The sequence below is a fragment of the Cavia porcellus genome, unplaced genomic scaffold (assembly GCF_034190915.1).
Source record: "Cavia porcellus strain 051 isolate PalLab524CR breed Dunkin Hartley unplaced genomic scaffold, mCavPor4.1 scaffold_9, whole genome shotgun sequence".
Lineage (NCBI taxonomy): Eukaryota > Metazoa > Chordata > Mammalia > Rodentia > Caviidae > Cavia > Cavia porcellus.
Window position 1 is genome coordinate 59,729,984 of NW_026947492.1, and position 20,778 is coordinate 59,750,761.

The 20,778-nt window shown below is 41.3% G+C and overlaps 1 protein-coding gene across 2 annotated transcripts in view; it reads left to right on the forward strand.

Annotated features, from left to right (window-relative positions):
- Positions 1-580: 580 nt before the first annotated feature.
- Map6 (microtubule associated protein 6) overlaps positions 581-20,778 on the forward strand; it is a 71,485-nt gene continuing 51,287 nt past the window's right edge. The window contains exon 1 of one of the 2 annotated variants that reach the window (XM_013145281.3): positions 581-2,385. In XM_013145281.3, coding sequence (XP_013000735.2) covers positions 1,220-2,385 — 1,166 coding nt within the window. In that variant the 5' untranslated portion in view covers positions 581-1,219. The remainder of the gene's footprint in view (positions 2,386-20,778) is intronic. The other variant, XM_063256482.1, reaches the window with a different exon arrangement.

Genomic DNA, 20,778 nt, shown 5'->3' on the forward strand with positions numbered 1-20,778 from the left:
AACACCCTCTATCCACCCCTTAACCACTTAGACCCTTTTCTAGAATCTTCTTTTCACATTCGAATCCCAACTGATGCCTCTAGGCTGATGAAGAGTAGGGTAGCTTTTGGGAAGGACTAAGAAACCCCTCCCATCTATACATTGGTAAGAAAGGGCCGGACTCCACCAGCCCTGGGTCCCCAAGTCTCCCACATTTGAGCAAGATCTGTAGAGAAGACTGATAAGCAAGGGCCTAGGTCAAGTGGCAGCCACTCTGGGTTCAAATACAGTCTGGTGACTGTCCAATAACAACAGCTCTCTGTTTAAAGACTCTGTTCTGGAACTGACATTTCACTAGGGATTTCCTTCATAATTTTTAAAAATTTGCCACCCCCCTCCTCCAACGATAGGCTCTATTTTACAAAAGGGAGACTCAGAGTCCCCAAGGTGAAACAACCAAAACAATGACAAGTTGGCAGGAGTTTGGGATTTGAAGCCAGCAAGGCCCTAGCTCTGCAGTTGGGGATGAAAAGAGGGAGGAGCCAAGGAAGGAGGAGAAAGAGGACCAGCTCCCAGCAGCGCGCGCTGACGACAGCAGGTGATTTTTTTCTGCAGCGCTCTTTCTCTCAGCATCTTTTCTGGATTTTTCCCCCTCCCTTGCTGAGCGGCAGGAAAGGGTGGGGCCGCTTCTCTGCAGCAGAGACAGCGGCGACAGCGTCTGCAGCATCGCCGCCTGCCGCGGCCGAGGCAGCAGAGCTCCGTCTCCACTGGAGGTGACAGCTTCTAAGCCCTGCTGGGTGGACGACTGTACCCCGCAGTAAAGAAAATCGAGCCGCTAACTCGCAGCCACACTGCCCAGCTCTTCCTCTGCGCCATGGCTTAACCCCGCGGCCACCTCGCTCGCGTCGCCTTGCTCGGCTGGGGTCTGCGGGGAAACGCCAGAGCGCAGGGAGGGGCGCGCCCCAGACGCCCTCGCCAGGGACTCCCGGACGCCGTTCCTCTCGCCTCTCGTCACCCGCAGCAGCTGCTCTCCAGCCGGTAATCCAGGGACTTTACAGACTATCTCAGTGATAGCTTCCCCCGGTTGTTCCCGGAGGGAGCAGGACGAGGTAACGGGAAGATCGGGAGAGAAAGCGGTGGGGACCACACTGGCGGGTACGGGCCACGAGCAGAAGCAAGACTAAAACCCTGCTTTAGAGCCACATAAAGAAAGCGAGGGCCGGCTTTGCATCCTAGCATCATGGCGTGGCCGTGCATTACGCGGGCCTGCTGCATCGCCCGCTTCTGGAATCAGCTAGACAAGGCGGACATCGCTGTGCCGCTGGTATTCACCAAGTATTCGGAGGCCACCGAGCACCCGGGAGCCCCACCGCTGCCCCCACCGCCATCCCAGCAGCAGGCGCAGCCGGCGCTCGCGCCCCCTTCTGCGCGCCCGGTAGCCATAGAGACGCAGCCTGCCCAAGGCGAGTTGGATGCAGTTGCCCGGGCAACGGGGCCCGCGCCCGGGCCCAGCGGCGAGCGCGAGGCAGCAGTGGCGCCCGGCCGAAGTGCCCCCGGCCTGGGCGCGGGCTCTGGCTCCACCTCCGGTTCAGGCCCCGCAGACTCGGTGATGCGGCAGGACTACCGCGCCTGGAAGGTGCGGCCCGAGCCCAGCTGTCGGCCGCGCAGTGAGTACCAGCCGTCGGACGCACCCTTTGAGCGTGAGACCCAGTACCAGAAGGACTTCCGCGCCTGGCCGCTGCCGCGCCGCGGGGACCACCCGTGGATCCCCAAGCCGGTACAGATCCCCGCGCCCTCTCAGGTTTCTGCGCCTATTTTGGGGGCGCCTAAGCGCCGGCCGCAGAGCCAGGAACGATGGCCGGTGCAGGTCGCTGCTGAGGCCTCAGAGCAGGAGGCGCTTGGAGAAGCCGGGGTCCTGGCTGCAGGAAAGGCTTCAGGCGCTGATGAGCGCGATACCCGTAGAAAGCCTGGACCTGCCTGGATGGTGCGTCGCTCCGAGGGCCACGAGCAGACGCCACTGCCCGCTGCCCAGGCCCAGGTGGGCGCCGGCGGCCCGGCGGCTGGAAAGGCATCAGGTGCAGATGAGCGCGACACCCGTAGAAAGCCTGGGCCTGCCTGGATGGTGCATCGCTCCGAGGGCCACGAGCAGACGCCACTGCCTGCTGCCCAGGCCCAGGTGGGCGCCGGTGGCCCGGCGGCTGGAAAAGCATCAGGTGCAGATGAGCGTGACACCCGTAGAAAGCCTGGGCCTGCCTGGATGGTGCATCGCTCCGAGGGTCACGAGCAGAAGCCCTTGCCCGCCGACCAGGCCCAGGCTGCGGAAGGTGGCAAGGGGCGTGCAGCGGTGGACGCCCTCAATCGGCAAATCCGCGAGGAGGTGACGAGTGCTGTGAGCAGCTCCTACAGGTGAGATGCGAGCAGCAGGACTGTCCAGGGCTCAGTCCCCAACATTGCAGGCCTCACATCTAACCTCCTCTCTCATCCCAACCACTCCCTCTACCACCACTGCAACTCAGGGCCTCTCTAGTCACAGATTTAGCTGCCGCCCTGTCCTGTGTAAAAGCTTTAGGATTATGCATTCAAGCATTCCCAGCTCTTTCTCTTTACTACTTTAACCATCCTTTCCCCGCCCTCTCCCACCCAGAATCCCTGCCTGCCCAACAGAGAAATGTCCATTTCTTCACAGCTGGCCAGTGATTTCCTCTGCACCACCTCTAGTTTTCCTGCTGCATTGGGCTGGATGCTGTCCCTGGCTAGCTCAGCCGGCCCCCCAACCTTGTTGCATTCCCACAGGATTCTCATCATTCTAGAATTCTTTCCAGGTGACCTTTCTCCCTAACTCATTTCACAGGAACCCTGCATTCTTCTGTCCCTGTCTCAGTCCCTGAGAGACTCAAGCACCACACCCTTTTCTAGATTCCCATAGGCCTTTACAAGTCGCCCTCTTCTACCACTTCAACTTTGATGTCATTTTCCTCCTGCTGCTTACAAACTCGGAAAAACATTGGACAACTTTCTTAACCTTTCTGGGGCTCACCTTCTTATCTGTAAGATGGAAGTGATAATAGAGATCTCTTAAGATTGTTCATTCATTTATTGATTTAAAATTAACTAGTCATTATAGTTTAGAATACCTATTGTATGGCACGTAGACATTGTGAGGATTAAGGGAAATTATTCAGAAAGACTTTCATGCGGAAATTATTCAGAAAGACTTTCATGCCTGGCGCAGTGGTAATTTGTTTCATTTCCATCCTGACTTTCTACATGATGCTTCATAGCTGATTTCCACTTCTTAAATGCCTCCAACCTTTTTTTCCCATTGAGGCATCTCCTCGCTCTTCTGCACCCTTAATGTTCTCCAGATGTGTTTCTTACTCTCTCACCATCAAGAACTCTGTCTTTACCATCCTTTATCACTTTCAGACACCTTATAAATAAATGCATTCGATCATGGAAACACACATACACACACTTTCTAGATTTATCTCTCTGCTACAACCTCAGTCCTTCCAGTGTACTTTATTACCCTTCATCCATCCAGGACATATGCATCTGAGTGTTTCAATTCTGCTCTTATGTTTCAACCAACCTCATTTGGCTAACAGATACACAATTGGCTCTGAATATGTCAGACTGGGCTTGGGGTCTCTGAGGAAGCAGATGTGCATGATGAGTAATTGAGCAAGAGGTATTCAAAATGTCCCAGTTAGTTGCCTGTTGCCTGCACAAGGGTGTGGTGGAGAGAACTGCAGAGTTAGTGCCTTCTGCCAGGATGCTATACCTAGCCTCATGTCCCTCATGTTAAACTGATGTCCTCAAAGAATATGACAAATACACCTTCCTCTGCTGGAAGACTAGCACATGCAGACATCTTCTCTTGTTAAGACAGAATCTGACACCCCTCCTCACTGCCCCAGAATTTCCTCTCTTACTAAATTCCACCTCCTACTTGCTATCTCTCTGTCTTTCTCTCTCTTGCTCTATCTCACTTGGTCTCCCAGCAATACATCACCTTTAAAGCTCTGGGTTAAGAAAGGACACATATCCTTTTCCTTGGATAACCACAGGGAGGTGGAATTTCCACAATGTTTTGGGAGGATCTAAAGAAAAAGAAAAGAAATAAACAAGAGGCATAAAAAAAAAAAAAACCAAGATGTAATTTTTCTATGGCTTTCTCATTAACAAGGCCCTTCTTCATCCTCTGAGAACATTAAAGCTGACCCAATACCACACTTGGCCTGCTGACTCCATCTTCTTACAGCCATTCTACCTGCAGCAGGTGGAACCTTACCCCCGTCAGGCAGATGCTCCATAGATAGTGTCAATCAAGAGAGAGCCCAGGTTCCCAAACTTCTTTGGGTGATCATACTCAGTAAATCAGTTCATGTTTCTAAACTGGCAGGACTTGCTTTGTTTGTGAATGATTTGCTAGTCAGGGAATGGCCACACCTAGCAAATACAACTTGCTCCAAATTTTGCTTTGTGGTTTTGTTCTGTATAGAGTTTGCCCCTCCAACAAACCTTACCTATGCAACAAGCACAGTGTCATAGTACACAGTCAAATCACACACATACTGGAAAGGATTAGATTGAGTAGGGGGAGACTATGATCTAGCAGCAGGTGAGGAATAGCTATTTTTAGCAGCAATCAGAATTGTATCAACCTATCAATAAAAATCTTTCAATATCTAAAAAAAACTTTAAATTCAGGTCTTCTGTAAAAATTAATCATACATATGGCTTTGGGTCCATCAGTGCCATTTTGATGTAGAATCAGATGAATTTTGAAACATTGAGAGAATGAGTGTTGCCAAGAGACATCAATTTCTTTAATGAACAATTTGAATGCATGACAAATTTGATATGAAAATTTAACATTGATTTTTCTCCCAGAAGATGAAAGTAGATGTGAAAAACAAGACATTTGAAATTAAAAATGCAAGGAAAATGCTTGGAAATTGTAGGTTTATCTAGAACATTGATTTGCCTTCCCTATTGTTTCATGTTCTTTCCTTTGCTATGATTCTGCATTTCTCCTGAATTTAATTCAAGTGTGCCCATGTCCACTACAGATGGCCTTGCATCCCTTAGAAACCAAATAAGGCTCCATTTCAATGATAACTTGATTTCCAAAACCTTTTCTTCTGCCACTCTACATAAATCAGAGTGTGTTTACACCATGGTGACTGGTTTCTCTCATGGGTTTTACCAGTGATATCTGTCACAAGATACCAATGTGAGCAGTTTGCTGTAATAAAGGATCCATAATACATCAACTTAATTTATTAGTATGTAATGTAAAATGTACATTCAATATTCAGAATCATATAATATACGATATATGCTCAATATAGAAACCTTTTGACACTTTAGTTGTGAGAAATCTTCCTTATTCAATTGATCTGATTAATCTATTCATGTAGGATTTCTACATTCAAGTGGCATTTGAGGTATTTTTAGGATTAATCACATTTATGAGGTTGATCAATTTTTAATGCATTCATTTTACCTAGATGGCATTATAAAATTGAGAAGCATGTCTTTATTACCATTTTTAATGTTAAGGATGGATTCCACTGCGCAGCCATTTGTGACTTCAGACCTGGCTTTCTCTGTTAGGAAATAGATGAGTCAGAAGGAGAGAATTAAAATTCTCCTCTCAGTCAACCCCAATGCCCCAGCCATCAGTTAATGGGACTAGATGGGGTAGCAGGTGCTCCCTATAGAAATGCTAATGAGAAATTCTTCCTAGAAGAAAACAGTGGCGCACTGGGAGGTAGAATTAATAAACCAGAGCAAAATATTTGAAAAATGAGATCAATAACAAGAAAATCAAAAAGAAAAAAAAGGCAACTAACCTTGCATGAAGGTTAGAGAAAGGCCCATCTGACTTGGCTTATGCTGTGTGGAACATCCTTGCACCCCAACCGGCCATTTCCCTAATTTCCTCCTGCCCAAGTCCAGCTATACCTCAAGGCCATCTTGGGCACTGAATCTTCAGTGATGCCTTTTTAACTTCTGTCGATCAGAATCACTTTTATTCTCTATTCCCAGTTAACTATCTGAGCTCTTGTCACTGTCACTTTATTGTTGAATATAGTTTGTCCATATCTGCATTCTGCCCAGGTCTTAAACATATGACTAGAAGACAGTATTTTGTTCATTTCTATACCTTTCACAGCCTACTATTGTGCCTCAGTGCCACAGAGATTTGTTGATCCAATGGAATTTTTAGGTTTTGGTAAAACTTTTTTTCGCTTATATATTAATTATTTCCTTTAATTGAACTTATGTCAGAAAATGACCACCCAGTCCTGATTTGTATCAGCCAAGATGCTGGGGATACCAAATGAATAATGTGTGATCTTATGTAAGGAAGTCATGGCTTATTTAACTAGGATAAAGTTTGAATTGTACTAGGTTACACCAGAGGGAAATGTTTTGTGAGGGTCACCAAAAGTGTGCTTTGACCTAGGGCAGCTAGCCTCTGCCTCATCTGCATATTGGAATTGCTGGAGACCTTTAAAAATGCTGACAGATGCCTGGCCTGGGTGTGATCTGGGCATCTGAGTGTTCTAAAACTATTTCAGGTGATTTTACACTTGGTCTTAGCCAAAAGGCTGAGAAGCCATGTTTCAGGTGATTCTAAGGGGCAACCCAGGTCATGACCTATATACTTTCATAAAGGCAAGCTGACCAAAATCCAGTCTGCAGAAGAATCACTTGGGGAACTTTTCAAGGTTCAGATTCTGGGGCCACATCCTCAGACATGCTCATTCAGTACCTCTGTGGAACCTAAGTATCTATTTTTAACAAAGCACTCTAGAAAATTTTGATATGGTTGGACATCAGGCTTTTCTTGGTAAAATATTACTCAGAGAAATTTACCCATATACAATCTTGGTAAATTTGCTTTTTATGCAAGTCATTCATGTTCTTTGCATATTGTACATTTTGTAGTTTTTTCCCTAAAAATCATTTTATATATTTTTAAATTTTGTTTATATAGCTAAGTCTTTAATAATTTAATTTTTGTATATAGGATATGAATTTTCCCATCCTATGAAATGTCATTTATTCCATGCCCTTTTAGAAAGTTTGCCATGGGTTAGGGATGTAGCTCAGGGGCACAGCACCTGCCTGGCAAATGCAAGGTCCTGAGTTTGATTCCTAGTGCAAACAAAAAAGAAAAGAAATAGGAAGTTTGTCTTTTCCCCACTAATCTGGAATAACTCTTCTATCACAAAAGGGTCACAAATTCTTGAATCTTATTTCTGAACTCTTTTTCTGTTCCATTAGCTTTCTCTAATGCCACATTATCTTTTTAAAGCTGTCTTTTATTATTGTTCCTATTGTGAAGAGTTCATCATTTTTTAAAATTTATTATTATAGGGCTGGGGATTTAGCTCAGCAGTATAAGCGCCTGCAGGCAAGCACTAGATCGTAAGTTTGACCCCTGGTGCCAAAAAAATAAAATAAAATTTATTATTATTTAGATGCATTAATTTTTTATAAGTTAATCTTATATTTTGGAAACTTAACAGAATTAATTAGTTTTGTTTTAAACTCAGACTGTCCATAGAAGTAATGTATGTGTTTTTAACAAATAACAACTTACTGTTTTCCTTTTCAATATTTATATATCTTGTTTTTGTTGTGTTGCTTTATTGACTAGAACAACAGTATAGTTTTGAGTAGTATGTGACCATGGATGTCTTTGTGTTGGGACATGGATTGTAAATGTTTACCATTAAGAATGAGGTTTGCTTGGTGTTTTTCAGTTTCTTTATTCTAATTTCCCTTTATCCTAGTTTTTTAGAGGTTTCTAAAAATACAGATGGGTGTTGAATTTTATTGAATGCTTTTTCTGCATCAACTAGGGTGATCATATGGTTTTTCTTTTTTAACAGTTAATAAATTTCTTCCTGATACTGAACCATCTTTACATTTCTGGTATAGAAAACATACTTATTGCTTAAATTAAAATATATTTTATTATGCTGAATTTGTTTTGCTATTTTTTATTTAAAATGCTTGTGTATATATATTCATTAGTCAAGTTCTACAGTTTTTTCCTTTTTATATTGGCTTTGGGAAATATTAGGATTAAAGTTATAAAATTAGAAGAACAAATTTTCTCCTTTTCAGTTCTTCGGAACACAGTTTGTATAAAGAGGAGCTGCTTCTTAAACATCTGACAAGATTATTCTATGGAACTTTCTGGACCTAGTCACCCTTCCCAATTTAAAAAAAAAAAAAAAAAAAACCTTTTTAGTACCAATTTGCTATACTTAATAGTGATTCATTTATTTGGATTTTGTGTTTCTTCTTTATCCAGTTTTGCTAATTGACATTTTTCTGGAAAATTTTTTATTTCTTCTAATTAAAACATTTATTGACAAAAAAAATTGACCATAGTATTATCTTGTGATTTTAAAAAATCTGTACTTAACTTAGATATATTTCCTTTTTCATACTTAATATTAATTTTTGCTTTCTTTCTCTCTTTTCAGGATTAGTCTTGTTGAGGTCAATTTTTCTTCTTACTATTTTAAATAATAAAATTTCAGTTTTGTTGAATATCTCTTTTTTCAGGAAATTTTACTCTTACTTTTACTGTTTCTTTTGTTTTTATGTTCTGAGAGATAGACAGACACAGGACAGGATGTGCCTTGCATCCCTGGCTAAGGACTTTATTAGAAAATCATAAGTCATTGAAGGAATTCTAGCAGAAAACAAAGTATTTTGATTTAAATTTTATATAGTCCTCACTGGCTGGCCGAGCTGGGGAGCTTAGAGAAAGGGGGTCAATAAAGAAGCTGGCTATTGAAACAATCCAGAAAGAAAGATGAAGGCTTTGCTATGACTGTTGGATGGAGATTCATAGCATAATGTAGGTATGAAACAGTGGATCGTACAGAGGACCAACTGAGATTCAAGGAAGAGGCTAGAGTCCAGAATAACCTTCATGTTTCTGGTTTAGGGGACTCATAGTGGTGTTAGTCACGGCACATATGAAAAAAAAATGTTAGAAGTGGTGATCAAACTTACTTTATTGTAGATGGAACTTGAGCTTTGATACCTGGCAAGAGTTCAAAAATAAGTTGAGTGGATGGATCAGAAGCTCACAGAACAATCTGGGTTGTAAATATAGATTTAAAAATCATCAGTTCTTGGGTGTTATTAAAGTCATAGGAGAAAGTAAAATTGTCCCTGGGAAGCAAGAAAAAAAAACTAGCCATCTGAGAATGGAGCACTGGGGGATATAAATACAGTTGGGGTTCTGATGGCAGAAACAACATCCAGGAAAATTATGAAAAAGGGGTGATTGGGGCAGGAAGGAAAGCTATAGAAAAGAGTTGTTGTGAAAGCACATTAGTACCTAATCCAGCAGTGCTTTGTGCCTACTTGAGAATTTTTATTGATGACATGCTGTGCATGAGGGAGTTTATTAGATCATTGATTGACCTGGTACATTTAACTCTCAGAGACATAATATAGTATTGACTAATACGCAAAGAAGATATGATTCACATGGTTAACTCTTGGTTGTTCTCTTAGAGAAAAACAGTATCTAATGCATATATGAAATTTTTAAAAAATCAAGGCAATAATAGTTCTAAATCTATAATCACGAAGAATCACTCAATGTTGTACATAGAACTGAAATAAACCAACAAATGTCCGTTAGGATTAAAGGACAATCCCTGATGTTTACTGAACAAGCTAATTTTGCCATTAAAAACAGTAATCATAGTAGCCAATTGAGTGCCTACCTTGTGCTTGTCAGAGACCAAAAGCCTTCGATCCATTTTGTCATGTAATCTTTGTAGTAGTCCTGCAGGAACAGAATGTTGCTACAGATTCATAAGGCCTCTTGTCTGCCTTTATAGTTTCAGACCTCAAAATACTTAGCAGTTTCTATCAAAGAAAAATGTTGCACTGTGCCCTTATCGTACTTAACTGGTGGATCTGGCACTGGTCAAACTCTGGCTTTTCCCCAAAATCAAAATGACAATGAAAGACAGACATTTTGAATTTAGCCAGAACATCGAAACAGCCAGGACAGTGCGACCAAAGATACTCTGGAAAGAGGACTTCCAGAACTGCTTCAGAAAGTGGCAAGAACAATGGGATAAATATGTTCAAAGAGAAAAGTACTTTAACAGGGATTAATGGCAATATATCTTTCACTGTAATAAATTTTGAGAAGTTTAAACATTTATCTTATTTTTGCCATGATCTATACAATTTCAACTCAGTTTCAATTTGGTAAGTTTGTTTTATCTATTACATATTAGTCCCTGACCTAAGTCCTGCATTGATGAAATAGTCCTTGTTCTCAAGAGACTTGTGTTCACTAGGCAGAAACTGATGTGCTAAAAAGCTACAGGTGCTCTGAGTAAACAAACAAACAAGCAAACAAACAGTCTGTTCAGTAGCTCATAGGGCAGAGTGCAGAGAGAAATTAAGTCTACCCCATTGGACGTTTATCAAGAAAGGGGTTTGTGGGGAATGTGATAGATGGACTGACTGGAAAATGAATAGACAATTTGCCAGTGTGGTGGTGCATGCCTGTAATCCCAGCACTCAAGTCTGAAGCAGGAGGATCTCCATGAGTTCAAGGCCAGCCAGAACTATATGGTGAATGCAAGTCTAGTCTGAATTACAAAGTGAGACCTGTCTCTCCCCACCAAAAAAAAAAGGGGGGGGGTGCTAGGGACCGAATCAATTTGAGTAAAACTTATAAGCTGTTCTGCACAGGTTAAACTTTGAAGTGTCATTGTGTGAGGATAAAAGGGCTAGGAAAGATGGGAGAGGTCAGCTGAGACTAGCTCCTTTATCTCACAAGTAAAGGAAAGAATCGCATTTACATTGTAGAAAACGTGACTTTGGCAACAGTGGAAGGATGGGCCTGAGAGACTGGGCTGGAAGCAGTGGGTCCAGGAAAGAAGATGAGAGGCTAAAAAGATCTTCAACAGTGGAAGAAGGGCAGTAAGTGCTGATAGCATATAATAAAATGAGTGGTTAACTGAAAGTCAGAAGAAATGAGGAAGGCAGAGTCTGGGATGTCTCTCAGGTTTCGTGATGTAGCAGAGGACAATGACCTTATTCACTCAATTGCACAATATAGTTTTGGCCAGGATGAGGTGTCTTTTAAAGAGTTGCATAGAGATGCTTAGTGCAAAGGGGAAAAGGAAACAAAGTACCAGTGAGATCATAAACTACTACTATCATTTGTGAGACTCTTTAGCTCTCTTCAAGGTAAACATGCTTATCCACTCCTTTCAGCAGCTCTTTTCTTAAGTAAAAATTTAACAGAAATGGTCACAGATTTGTGCAAAAATGTTTATAGTAGCATTATTATTAATAACTAAAAAATTTAAAACAGCCCAAATGTCCATCACTAAAAGGATGCACAAACTGTACAGAATATTATATTAGGGTGTGATGGGTAGAATAATGTCCCCCTCAAAGATCTTCATTCTTGGCTGGGCATTTAGCTCAGCGGCATAGGCACCTGCCTTGCAAGTGAGTAGTCATGAGTTTGATCCCTGGTACCAAAAAAAAAAAAAAGGATCCTCATTCTTGGAATTTTGCAGATGTCCTTAAGTTAAGGGTGTTTTGTTTTGTTTGTATTTTTGAGACAGGGTCTCTCTATGCAGTTCAGGCTGGGCTTGAGCTCACTTTGTAGCCTCGGCTCGTCTCAAACTCACAACAATCCTCCTGCCTCAGCCTTCCAAATGCTGAAATTACAGGCGTGAGCCACCACACCTGGCTAAATTAAGGTTCTTGAGATGAGAAGAGCCTGGATGATCCAGATGGGACCAATCTAATTAAAATAGGAATTCCTAGAAGCTGAGGTAGGACAATTACAGGCTTGAGCCCAGTCTGGGTACCATATCGATGTAGTAAGAGCCTATCTCAAAGCAAAGAAAAATTGAAAAGGAGATATAGCTCATTGAGAAGGCCCTGGATTCTATCCCCAAGGCTGAAAAGAAAAAAAAGGAAATAGGAAGACAAGCATCATTGTTATTGTGATACAAAGAGTTAAAGTCTCAGTCGGCCATTGCTGGCTTTAAAGACTGAAGCAGGATATGTGGCAAAGGTGCAGGCAGTGTCTGAGAAACTGGAAAGAGCAAGGAAGTAGATTCACCCTGAAGTCCCTAAAGAAACCCTTTTTGGACTTATAAATAATAGAGTTGTACTCTTGTGGAAATATGCTCTGCCTTGATCTGAGTGGTAGTTACGTGTGTCTATATGTGATAGTTAATCTTGATCTTGGTTAATACATGATGATTAATCTTGACTGGCTTGAGAGATACCAGGAAATTAGTAAAGCACTTCTGGGTGTGTCATGGGTATGTTTTGGGTACTAGATCTGTTCCCTGGCCCCTTCCTCACTGGTTGTCCCCCTGCTCTCTCTGCTTTTCGCCTCCATGAGGTGAAGCAGCCCTTCCTACACGATGCCCTCCACTATGATGCTTCTGTTTTGTTTTGGTTTTTGTATATTTGAATCAGGGTTTCATTCTGCTGTTCAGGTTGGCATTAAGCTCACAGTGATCCTCTAGACTCAACCTCCCTGGTTCCAGGGTTACAGGTGTGTGCCACCACACCTAGCAAGATGCTTCTTCTTTGGAATCAGTTGACCATGGACTGAAACTTCTAAATAATAAATAAAATTTTCTTTCTTTAACTTATATAAGTTGGGACCATTCGTAGACTGGGGATAGAGAAAACAAAGCCATACCAGCCAGCAAGCCCAGTCTGGGAACCAGTGCCATTGCGTGGGCCACCGCCAGACTGGAACAGACAAACCCCAGTCCCCTCTGGTATATAGGCTGGCAAACAAGAAGTACCAACCCCCCAACTCCCCACCATAAGTGACCAGCTTATCTAGAGAAACACAGGCTGTGATGATAGCTATGAAGGTGAAATGCAGCAGGGTGCCTGTGGTGCTTTGGTGTTTCACTAACATTGCAGGTCTAGGGCCAGTGGTCTGAACGTAGGTTCAGAGGACAGCGGTACGCAGTGTGACATCTAGAGGGGATCTCCTCTTGAGGGTTGTAGCCGTTGTTGATTCCTTATGTTGCTGTTTTGGAAGTCCTATATCATTTCCATTGTTTTGTTGGGTTGGGTTTTATTCTTTTTTATTTTGTTTGATTATGTCAAATCTGATGGCAGGAGCAGCTATTTCAAAGATATATTATGGTAGCAATTTTGGATTTACTATAGGCTTGTATTACCTATAGTAAATCTTTCTTTATTGTTCTTTATTGCATTCATTGTTTTGTTTTTATTGTTTCTATTCTGTTCTGTTTGAGTTTTACTGTGTTCAAAGTTATCTGAAGCTATTTTGAAGACATCAAAAGGCATTATGGTAACAATTGATTTTGTAATGTTTTGAAGTCCTGTATCTTTTACACTGGTTTGTTTTGATTGGTTTTATTCTGTTTTATCCTCTTTAAAGAGAAGTTATATAAGTTGGGTACATTGTCCCAACAATAGAAAGCTAACATATATTATACCTGTCAAAAATTAAATTAATGGACTTTATTCTACATATATTATACCTCAATAAAAAATACAATCAAGACACAAACTAACTAAATGGAAATATAGTTTTTTGCTCAGGAGAAAGAGCAGAGCAGAAAAAAAGATGTCGATTACATCAGCCCATTGGTGAGAATCAAACTATAGATGTGGGGGGGGGGTAGAGAGGGTGAGAATAATGCTGGAGTCAGAACCCAGCACATACCCACCTCTCAGGGATGGAGGGAGCAGGTGTTGTGAGAGGGTGGGCTGTGGGTTTCTGCACTTGCCTCCCCCTGACCCACCAGTGTCTCCACCTCCTGGCTTCTCCCATTGTCCTGCAGTGCCACCATGTATGTGCATTAAACACCAGTACCCCCTCACCAGTTCCTCCCTTATTCCAGCATAGTCTCAATCAGCCTACAATTGTTTCCATATGAATGAAGAAGCTTTTGCAGGACCAAGGCTGGTGTGACTTCTTTTGGTGGGAAAATTGTGTTTAGGCCTCAAGCCACAAAACCCACAAGTGCCTCCGGAAACTCTGCCTCCTCTACATGCTATTCCCTTGTGGTCACTGTCTATTCCCTACAATGACTTCAAAAAGTTGGCCCACTTTGTGACATATCCTAGAGTGCATTTTTTGCAAGGCACCTGCCATTAAGGATTGTTCACTATTAAATCATAAGAATCAGGAGAAAGCTAGACAATAGTAAAATGCAAAGAGAATATTCAAGAGAACAGAGACATAATTGAGTTTCAATCTCATTTCCTGGGTCTTTACTCTGTGCTAAATGTTTTAAGGTATCTCTTTATTTGTACTTCTTAATGGCCTTTCAATGTAAATGTCTCTTGTCTTCAACAGTGAAGAACAGAGTTAGGGAGGGGAAACTGAGATCACACAGCCAGTCAATGGCCAAACTGACTCAGAAATCTGGTTCTCCTCACCCCACACCACAGTAAGTTTTGTTGTGCAGCTTAAGCAGACCCCTGGAATGTCCCCTGGTTCAACACACCATTCTTGTGAGAGCTGCCAACCTCCAACCTCACGACTGCATTTCTGCACCGCTCTCCTAAGCCCGTGTCATCCACCTCAATCAACTTCGTTTCTTTGGTGGAGCCCAGCCTCTCTCACCTTTCAGTAGAACTCTCTGTTCCCTATACACACCTGATCCTTTTTCCTGGGGTTCTCAGCCCAGGTTGCATATTAAAATAACAGCAACACCAGCAGTCACAGCTTAAGCTGGGTTCTCAAAGCCCTACACTTCACTAATGCTGCCTACAATTTTATCTCCTGCCCTCCTCCATTCTGAATCCTCCCTAACCTTTAGGGCTTTTAGTCCATTGTGAAAGAGTCTTATACTATAAAGCAGGGAATTAGATTGGATTTATTTGATCCTAATTCCATAATAATAATGCAGCAGGATTAATAATATTTTCATTTCAAGTTCAAAGCAGTAGCATAAGAAAATGCAAAAGCTGGGGTTATGAGCTCAGAAGTCTCCTGGTAAAGAGTGCATGATCTCTGCTTGCAGGAGACTGCTGTCTCAGAAGGAACATAACATGGAGGCATATATCCAAAGTGAAGGCAGGCCCCGGGGAGAGTGAAAATCAGAGCCAGAGTTCTCTAGGGGCACTCACTACAGGGCTGGTTCATTCTGCCAGAAGGTTTGTGGAAGAGATGGTTGTTTGCATCCTGGGAGATGTCCTGGTATCCTCTAAAGGACTTGGTGACCTTTAAAAAATAAGTTTGATCAGGCCTCTAACTTAAAATCTTAATGACTCTGGGAAAGTCTTGATTTTTCCTGTTAAATTAAATGAGCAGCTACATGACATAAAATTCACAATGTCATGCAGAAGATGGAGAGGGATAATGTTTGTATGTGGTACATGTCCACCACAGTAAATGCCATTGGTATTGAGAGTGGAACAGAGTAGGTTGCAAATGAAAGCTTTCGTTGATTTGTTAGGAAACACTAATCACTTCTTGTTTGAGACACAGTACTAGATACATGTTCTGGGGACTCCTAGCCTACTGAGAGGAACCTGTTAGAAAATTACAGTGATGATAGTAAGCACAGTAACAGAAATATGCATGAGGTGTTGAGGAATGTAGAAAAGGGATTTGCATCTAAATCACAGCCAGTATCCTAGAAAGGCTATACCTGTACTGTGTGTCAGAGCATAGAAAGTAGTTCCATTGGGAAGGTAAAGGATTAGGAACTATTTATTTCGTGCTAGAGGTCCTTAACAACAAGAAAAAGGATACAGATGACCAGTTAAGGATACAATGCTTCTCAGATGTCTAACTTTATTTGAGACTTTAGGTTCAAATACTTTTCTTTTTCTTTTCTTTTTTTTTTTAACCTGGGATCAAACTCATAACCTTGTGCTTGCCAGGCAGGCACATGAGCCCCTGAGCTAAATCCCTGGCTCTGGGTTCAAATCTTGTATACTAGATATTGATTATATGACTTTGGGCAAAGTACTTAACTTCTGTTTTTAAATTTTGTTTCCTTACCAGTAAAATAGAACCAATTATACCTACCTTATAAGTTTGTTGAAAAACTTAACATTCCATTAAGTCCATGACTCTCTTACCTGTCTTATTTACCAACAGATTCCTACCACTTGGTTTGGTGCAATATATTTAGTAGATGCTTAACAGAGTTTAACTGACCAAATGAGTGAATGATGTATGCATAGTATTTAACATAGTGTCTTGCTCACAGCTATTTAGCACTTACTAAATGGCAATTATCTTCACTGTTATTATCCCTGGTGAGTCAAGTGCCACTTGGCTAATAGGAAGAGGTCATTTTGCTCTTCTGTTTGAACAAATTCTGAATTTCTGGGAAAAGAACTGTGAAATACTCCAACAAGATATCTATGGGCATTTTTAGCCCAGCAACCATTGCTGAGTCATGATTTTATAAGTCTTTCTGTGCAAATACAAATTAAATGTGGAAGCCGTGTTCTTGCCACTTTGTATATGTGAAAACATTGCATGCAAAAAACAGGAAATATAAAGTAAGACTCTTAGTGAAAGTAGTTAGAAAAGGATGATTGTTAACAGGCTTAAATCTCCTCTGAAAATGAATTCAGGGGCTCTTTCTGTGCTTATTACTGTTATCTAATTTTTACCAAAGTCCAGATTTTAATTTCCTAGGTGTCACTATAACGTGGGTTGATTATGTAGAACTTTCTTCCTTGGACTGTAATGACTTCCCAGCTGAGTATCTCTGCTTCTCCGATGACATTATGCCAGTATCTCCCCAATGCCGAGGAGCCTCAAGGATTCTCTCAAGGATGTAACATTTTGCAGGCTGGTACAAAAAGTCCATTCCACCTAAATTGCCTATAGGTAGCACCTAAGCCTTGTCTGTTTAGCCTGGCACAGAACTGCTGTTTGCAAATTGTCTCTGAGTGAGTGAATAGGTCCGCTAGCATTCTTCTCAGAGCTTCTCCCTTGTGAACTTAGTGAGTCACTAGATTAAATATGCAATTCAGAGGCTAAACTTTTGGTTAGGGGGTACAAGGAGAGGGAAATGAGGAGCACTGAGTGTGATACAGGTGGAGAGAAGTATAGGCAGAGGATAAGGAATAGGAACAGTCATAGAAGGATTGCTGCCCACCATCAGTGTGGCCCACAGCCTGACTCAGTGAGAGGACAGCATTGTCAGGGTCTCTAAGGATGGATTTCATGGTATCATTTCTACATCGTACACACTTCAGCAGTATTCAGGTCTATATGCAATGCTTCATCCTTTTAACCTACCACAGTCTTTCAGTGCAGAGGCCTCTCCCTCCTGAGGACAGGCAAATACCTAAATCACTGGCAGAAATGAAAGCTCAAAACTTCCTTCAGAATTTAGACCACACTTTCAGTTGGAGGAAGGTGCACTTTTTGCTACTTATTTCTTCATTTCCCACTGCATCAATTATTTATCTCTTAAGCAGGTATCTGTTAAACTCTTGCTGTACACACATAGCTTCCTGACCATCAATACTTGCAGTCTAGGAGGGAAGCCCCATAGAGCTAATTCCTAACTACAGTAACATGAGTCAAGTTCTACAAAATGTTACATGTTCTTTGAACAGACATGCTCTTAATTCTAACTTGATAGAAAAAGGAAGACTTTAGAGAAGGGTAGCAACTGAATGCCAGTTGGACCTTAATGGCCTGTCTGATTTTAGTGACAATGATTGTTTGGCTGGCAGACAGGAAGGAAGGCAGCACATTCCAGGCAGAAGGAACACTGGGCACTGAGAGTTAGACATGCAGTGTTCCAGGTGTAAGAAGTGACGTGACAGAATGGCTCAGGACAGTATCTCCAGTCTAAACCAGGAATCAGCGAAGTTCCCATGAAGGGACATACTATAAACATGTTAGGCAGGCCAACATGCAAAATTAAAGATAATATGTGGGTTCATATTAGAAAGAAAACAAGTTTCCCAGAACATTTTATTGTCCAAATTGAAAACATAATAGCTGGATACAATTTTATGTAATATGGATCTATTATGAAAATAAATAATAGAAAATAGATTTTTTAGGAAAATAACATTGGCTAAATTGAAGCTCAAATGAGTACTCCTTTGCATGAAATTGATTGCAAATATTGATCTACAAATACCATTCTTAGCTCATGGCTAAACAAAACCCGGTAGAAGGCTAGATTTAGCTCACGGATCATAGTTTACCAATCTCTGATCTATGTTATTGAGGACAGAACATGGTGCTACCAAATTTCAGGCTCTATATTTAAGAAGCAGATAACCACTTGAACAGAGTACCTGAGAATACTTAGTTTGACTGTGCCGTATTACGCACATCACTTATTCTCCCCAAGGAACATAGTCACTCTTGTTTCCTTACAACTGAAAACAACAGGAAGTTGATGTACATGTAAGAGTCTCTTTGTCTTCATATATAATGGGTAGCCAGGCCATCTCTTATAGCAACCAAGAATACAAGGTACAGAATTCACTATTGAGAAACAATATTAGTCTCCTTTTGTGTGAGGTTTCTCTGGGAGTTAGAACAAGGCATTAAAAACTAATAGGCAAGGAATAAGCACTACCAAAATATGCACAGGGGAGTTATCAGTCTGCCTAAAAAAAAAAAAAAGCCCCAAGAGTAGCACAAAGAGCTCTACAAGAGGGCATTATAGTTCTAAGATGACCTGATCCAGAATTTCTCCAGAGCTGGCCAAAGGCAGACTGAAAATTGGAAAGAGGCACAGTGATTCTAGCTGCTAAGAATCTAATATAACACTCTAAACCTTTTAGCACATCAAAATTGTCCTAATCCAAACTGTACTGGTTAGAAGGCGATACTTTAAAGCACTGTTAAAATCTCTGTTGAGGTGGAGGAATTTGGGTAGAGAATGTTGCTCTAGTCATTTGTTCATTTGTTCAACTCATATTTATTAAGCTCTTCCTATGAACAAGATACTGAGCTAGCTTTGGAATATGACTGTGATGTCCAGAGTTTGGGACATCCTGATTTACTCTGGATCAGCTCCTACTTCAATAGTAGGGGGAATTACAGTGATGATGGTGATGTGATGATGATGGTGGTGGTGGTGGTGGTGGTAGTCATGGAGTGGACTTGAATGTTCTTAAATGAAGGTTTTTTACGGCTGGAATTGGTGGTGGAGAAGGGAAATGCTTAGAGGAACACAAGGGAAATTAGTATGTAGCTCTTCTTTACTTGCTGTCAAGCTTTGTCCAAAAATATTAAATAGAAAATAATCCCCTGCTTGGAAAGTACAAGTTGTGAGTTTAATCCCTAGTCTAAAAAAAGGAAATTAAAAAAAAAAAAAAGCAAGAGGAGACTTAGAAATATCTCATGCTTTTGGGTAGGAAAAACCAATAGAATGAAAATGGTCATACTTCCAAAAACTGTTATACAGATGCAATGCAATCCAAATCAAAATTCCAATAGCATATCTCACAGAATTAGAGAAAACAATACTAAAATTCATCTGGAACCAGAAAAGATCTAGAATAGCGAAGGCAATCCTGAGCAACACAGACAAGACAGAGGCATCACAATCTTTGATTTGAAATTATACTATAAAGCTACTTGATAAAAACAGTCTGGTACTGCCAAAAAAAAAAAAAAAAAAAAAAAAACCAGACCCAAACATCAGTGGAACAGATTATAAGATGTAGAAACAACCCCTGAGACACTAAGACACCTTATCCTTGACAAAGGTACTAAACACATTCACTGGAAGAAAGATAGCCTCTTTAAAAAATGGCTCTACACATGCCTTAGATTAAAACTGGACCCTTATCTTTAACCATGCACTAAGATAAAATTGAAATTGATCAAAAATCTTAGTATTAAAACAAACATGAAATCTGCTGGAAGATAGACTAGGTAAAACTCTTGAAGACATTAGTGTAGGCAAAGACTTTATGAACAAAATTCCAACTGCATAGGAACTATGAAAAGAATCAGTAACTGGGATCTCATCCTACATATGGGATCTCATCCTATTGAAAAGCTTTTACACAGTAAGAGAAACCACAAACAGAGTGAAGAGACAACCGCAATGTGGGGGAAATTTTTCCAGCTGTATCTCAGACAAAGCGTTACTATCAAGAACGTATAAAGAACTAAAGAAAAAAAATCAGTCCTCCCGATTTAAAGATCCAGTCCAAAAATGGGCATCCAAGATGAATACACATTTCTCAGATGAAGAAATGCAAACAGCAAATAAACATATGAACAAATGTTCCACACCACTGGTCTTTTGAGTGATGCAAATTCAAACAATACTGAGATTCTACTACACCTAGGAAAGAATGACTAGTATCAAGATATCAAGCAGTTTATGGCCATACCACCCTGAACACACCCGATCTCGTCTGATCAGAAGCTAAGCAGGGCCAGGCCTGGTTAGTATCTGGATGGAGGATATCAAGCAATAACAAATGCTAGAGGGGCTGTGGAAGAAAAGGAACCCTTCCCCACTGTTGGTAGGAATGCAGACTGCTGCAACCACTGTGGAAATCAGTGTGGAGATTCCTCAGAAAGCTAGGGCTACAGGTCCCATTCAACCCAACTATTCCCCTTCTGGGTATCTTCCCAAAAGACTTAAAAATATCATACCACAACAATATATGTGTGCCTATATTTATAGCAGCATATTTGTAATAGCTAGATCTTGGAAACAATCTAAATTCCTATCAACTGAGGAATGGATAAAAAAGATGTGGTATTTTTTATACAATAGAGTACTGCTCAGCCAT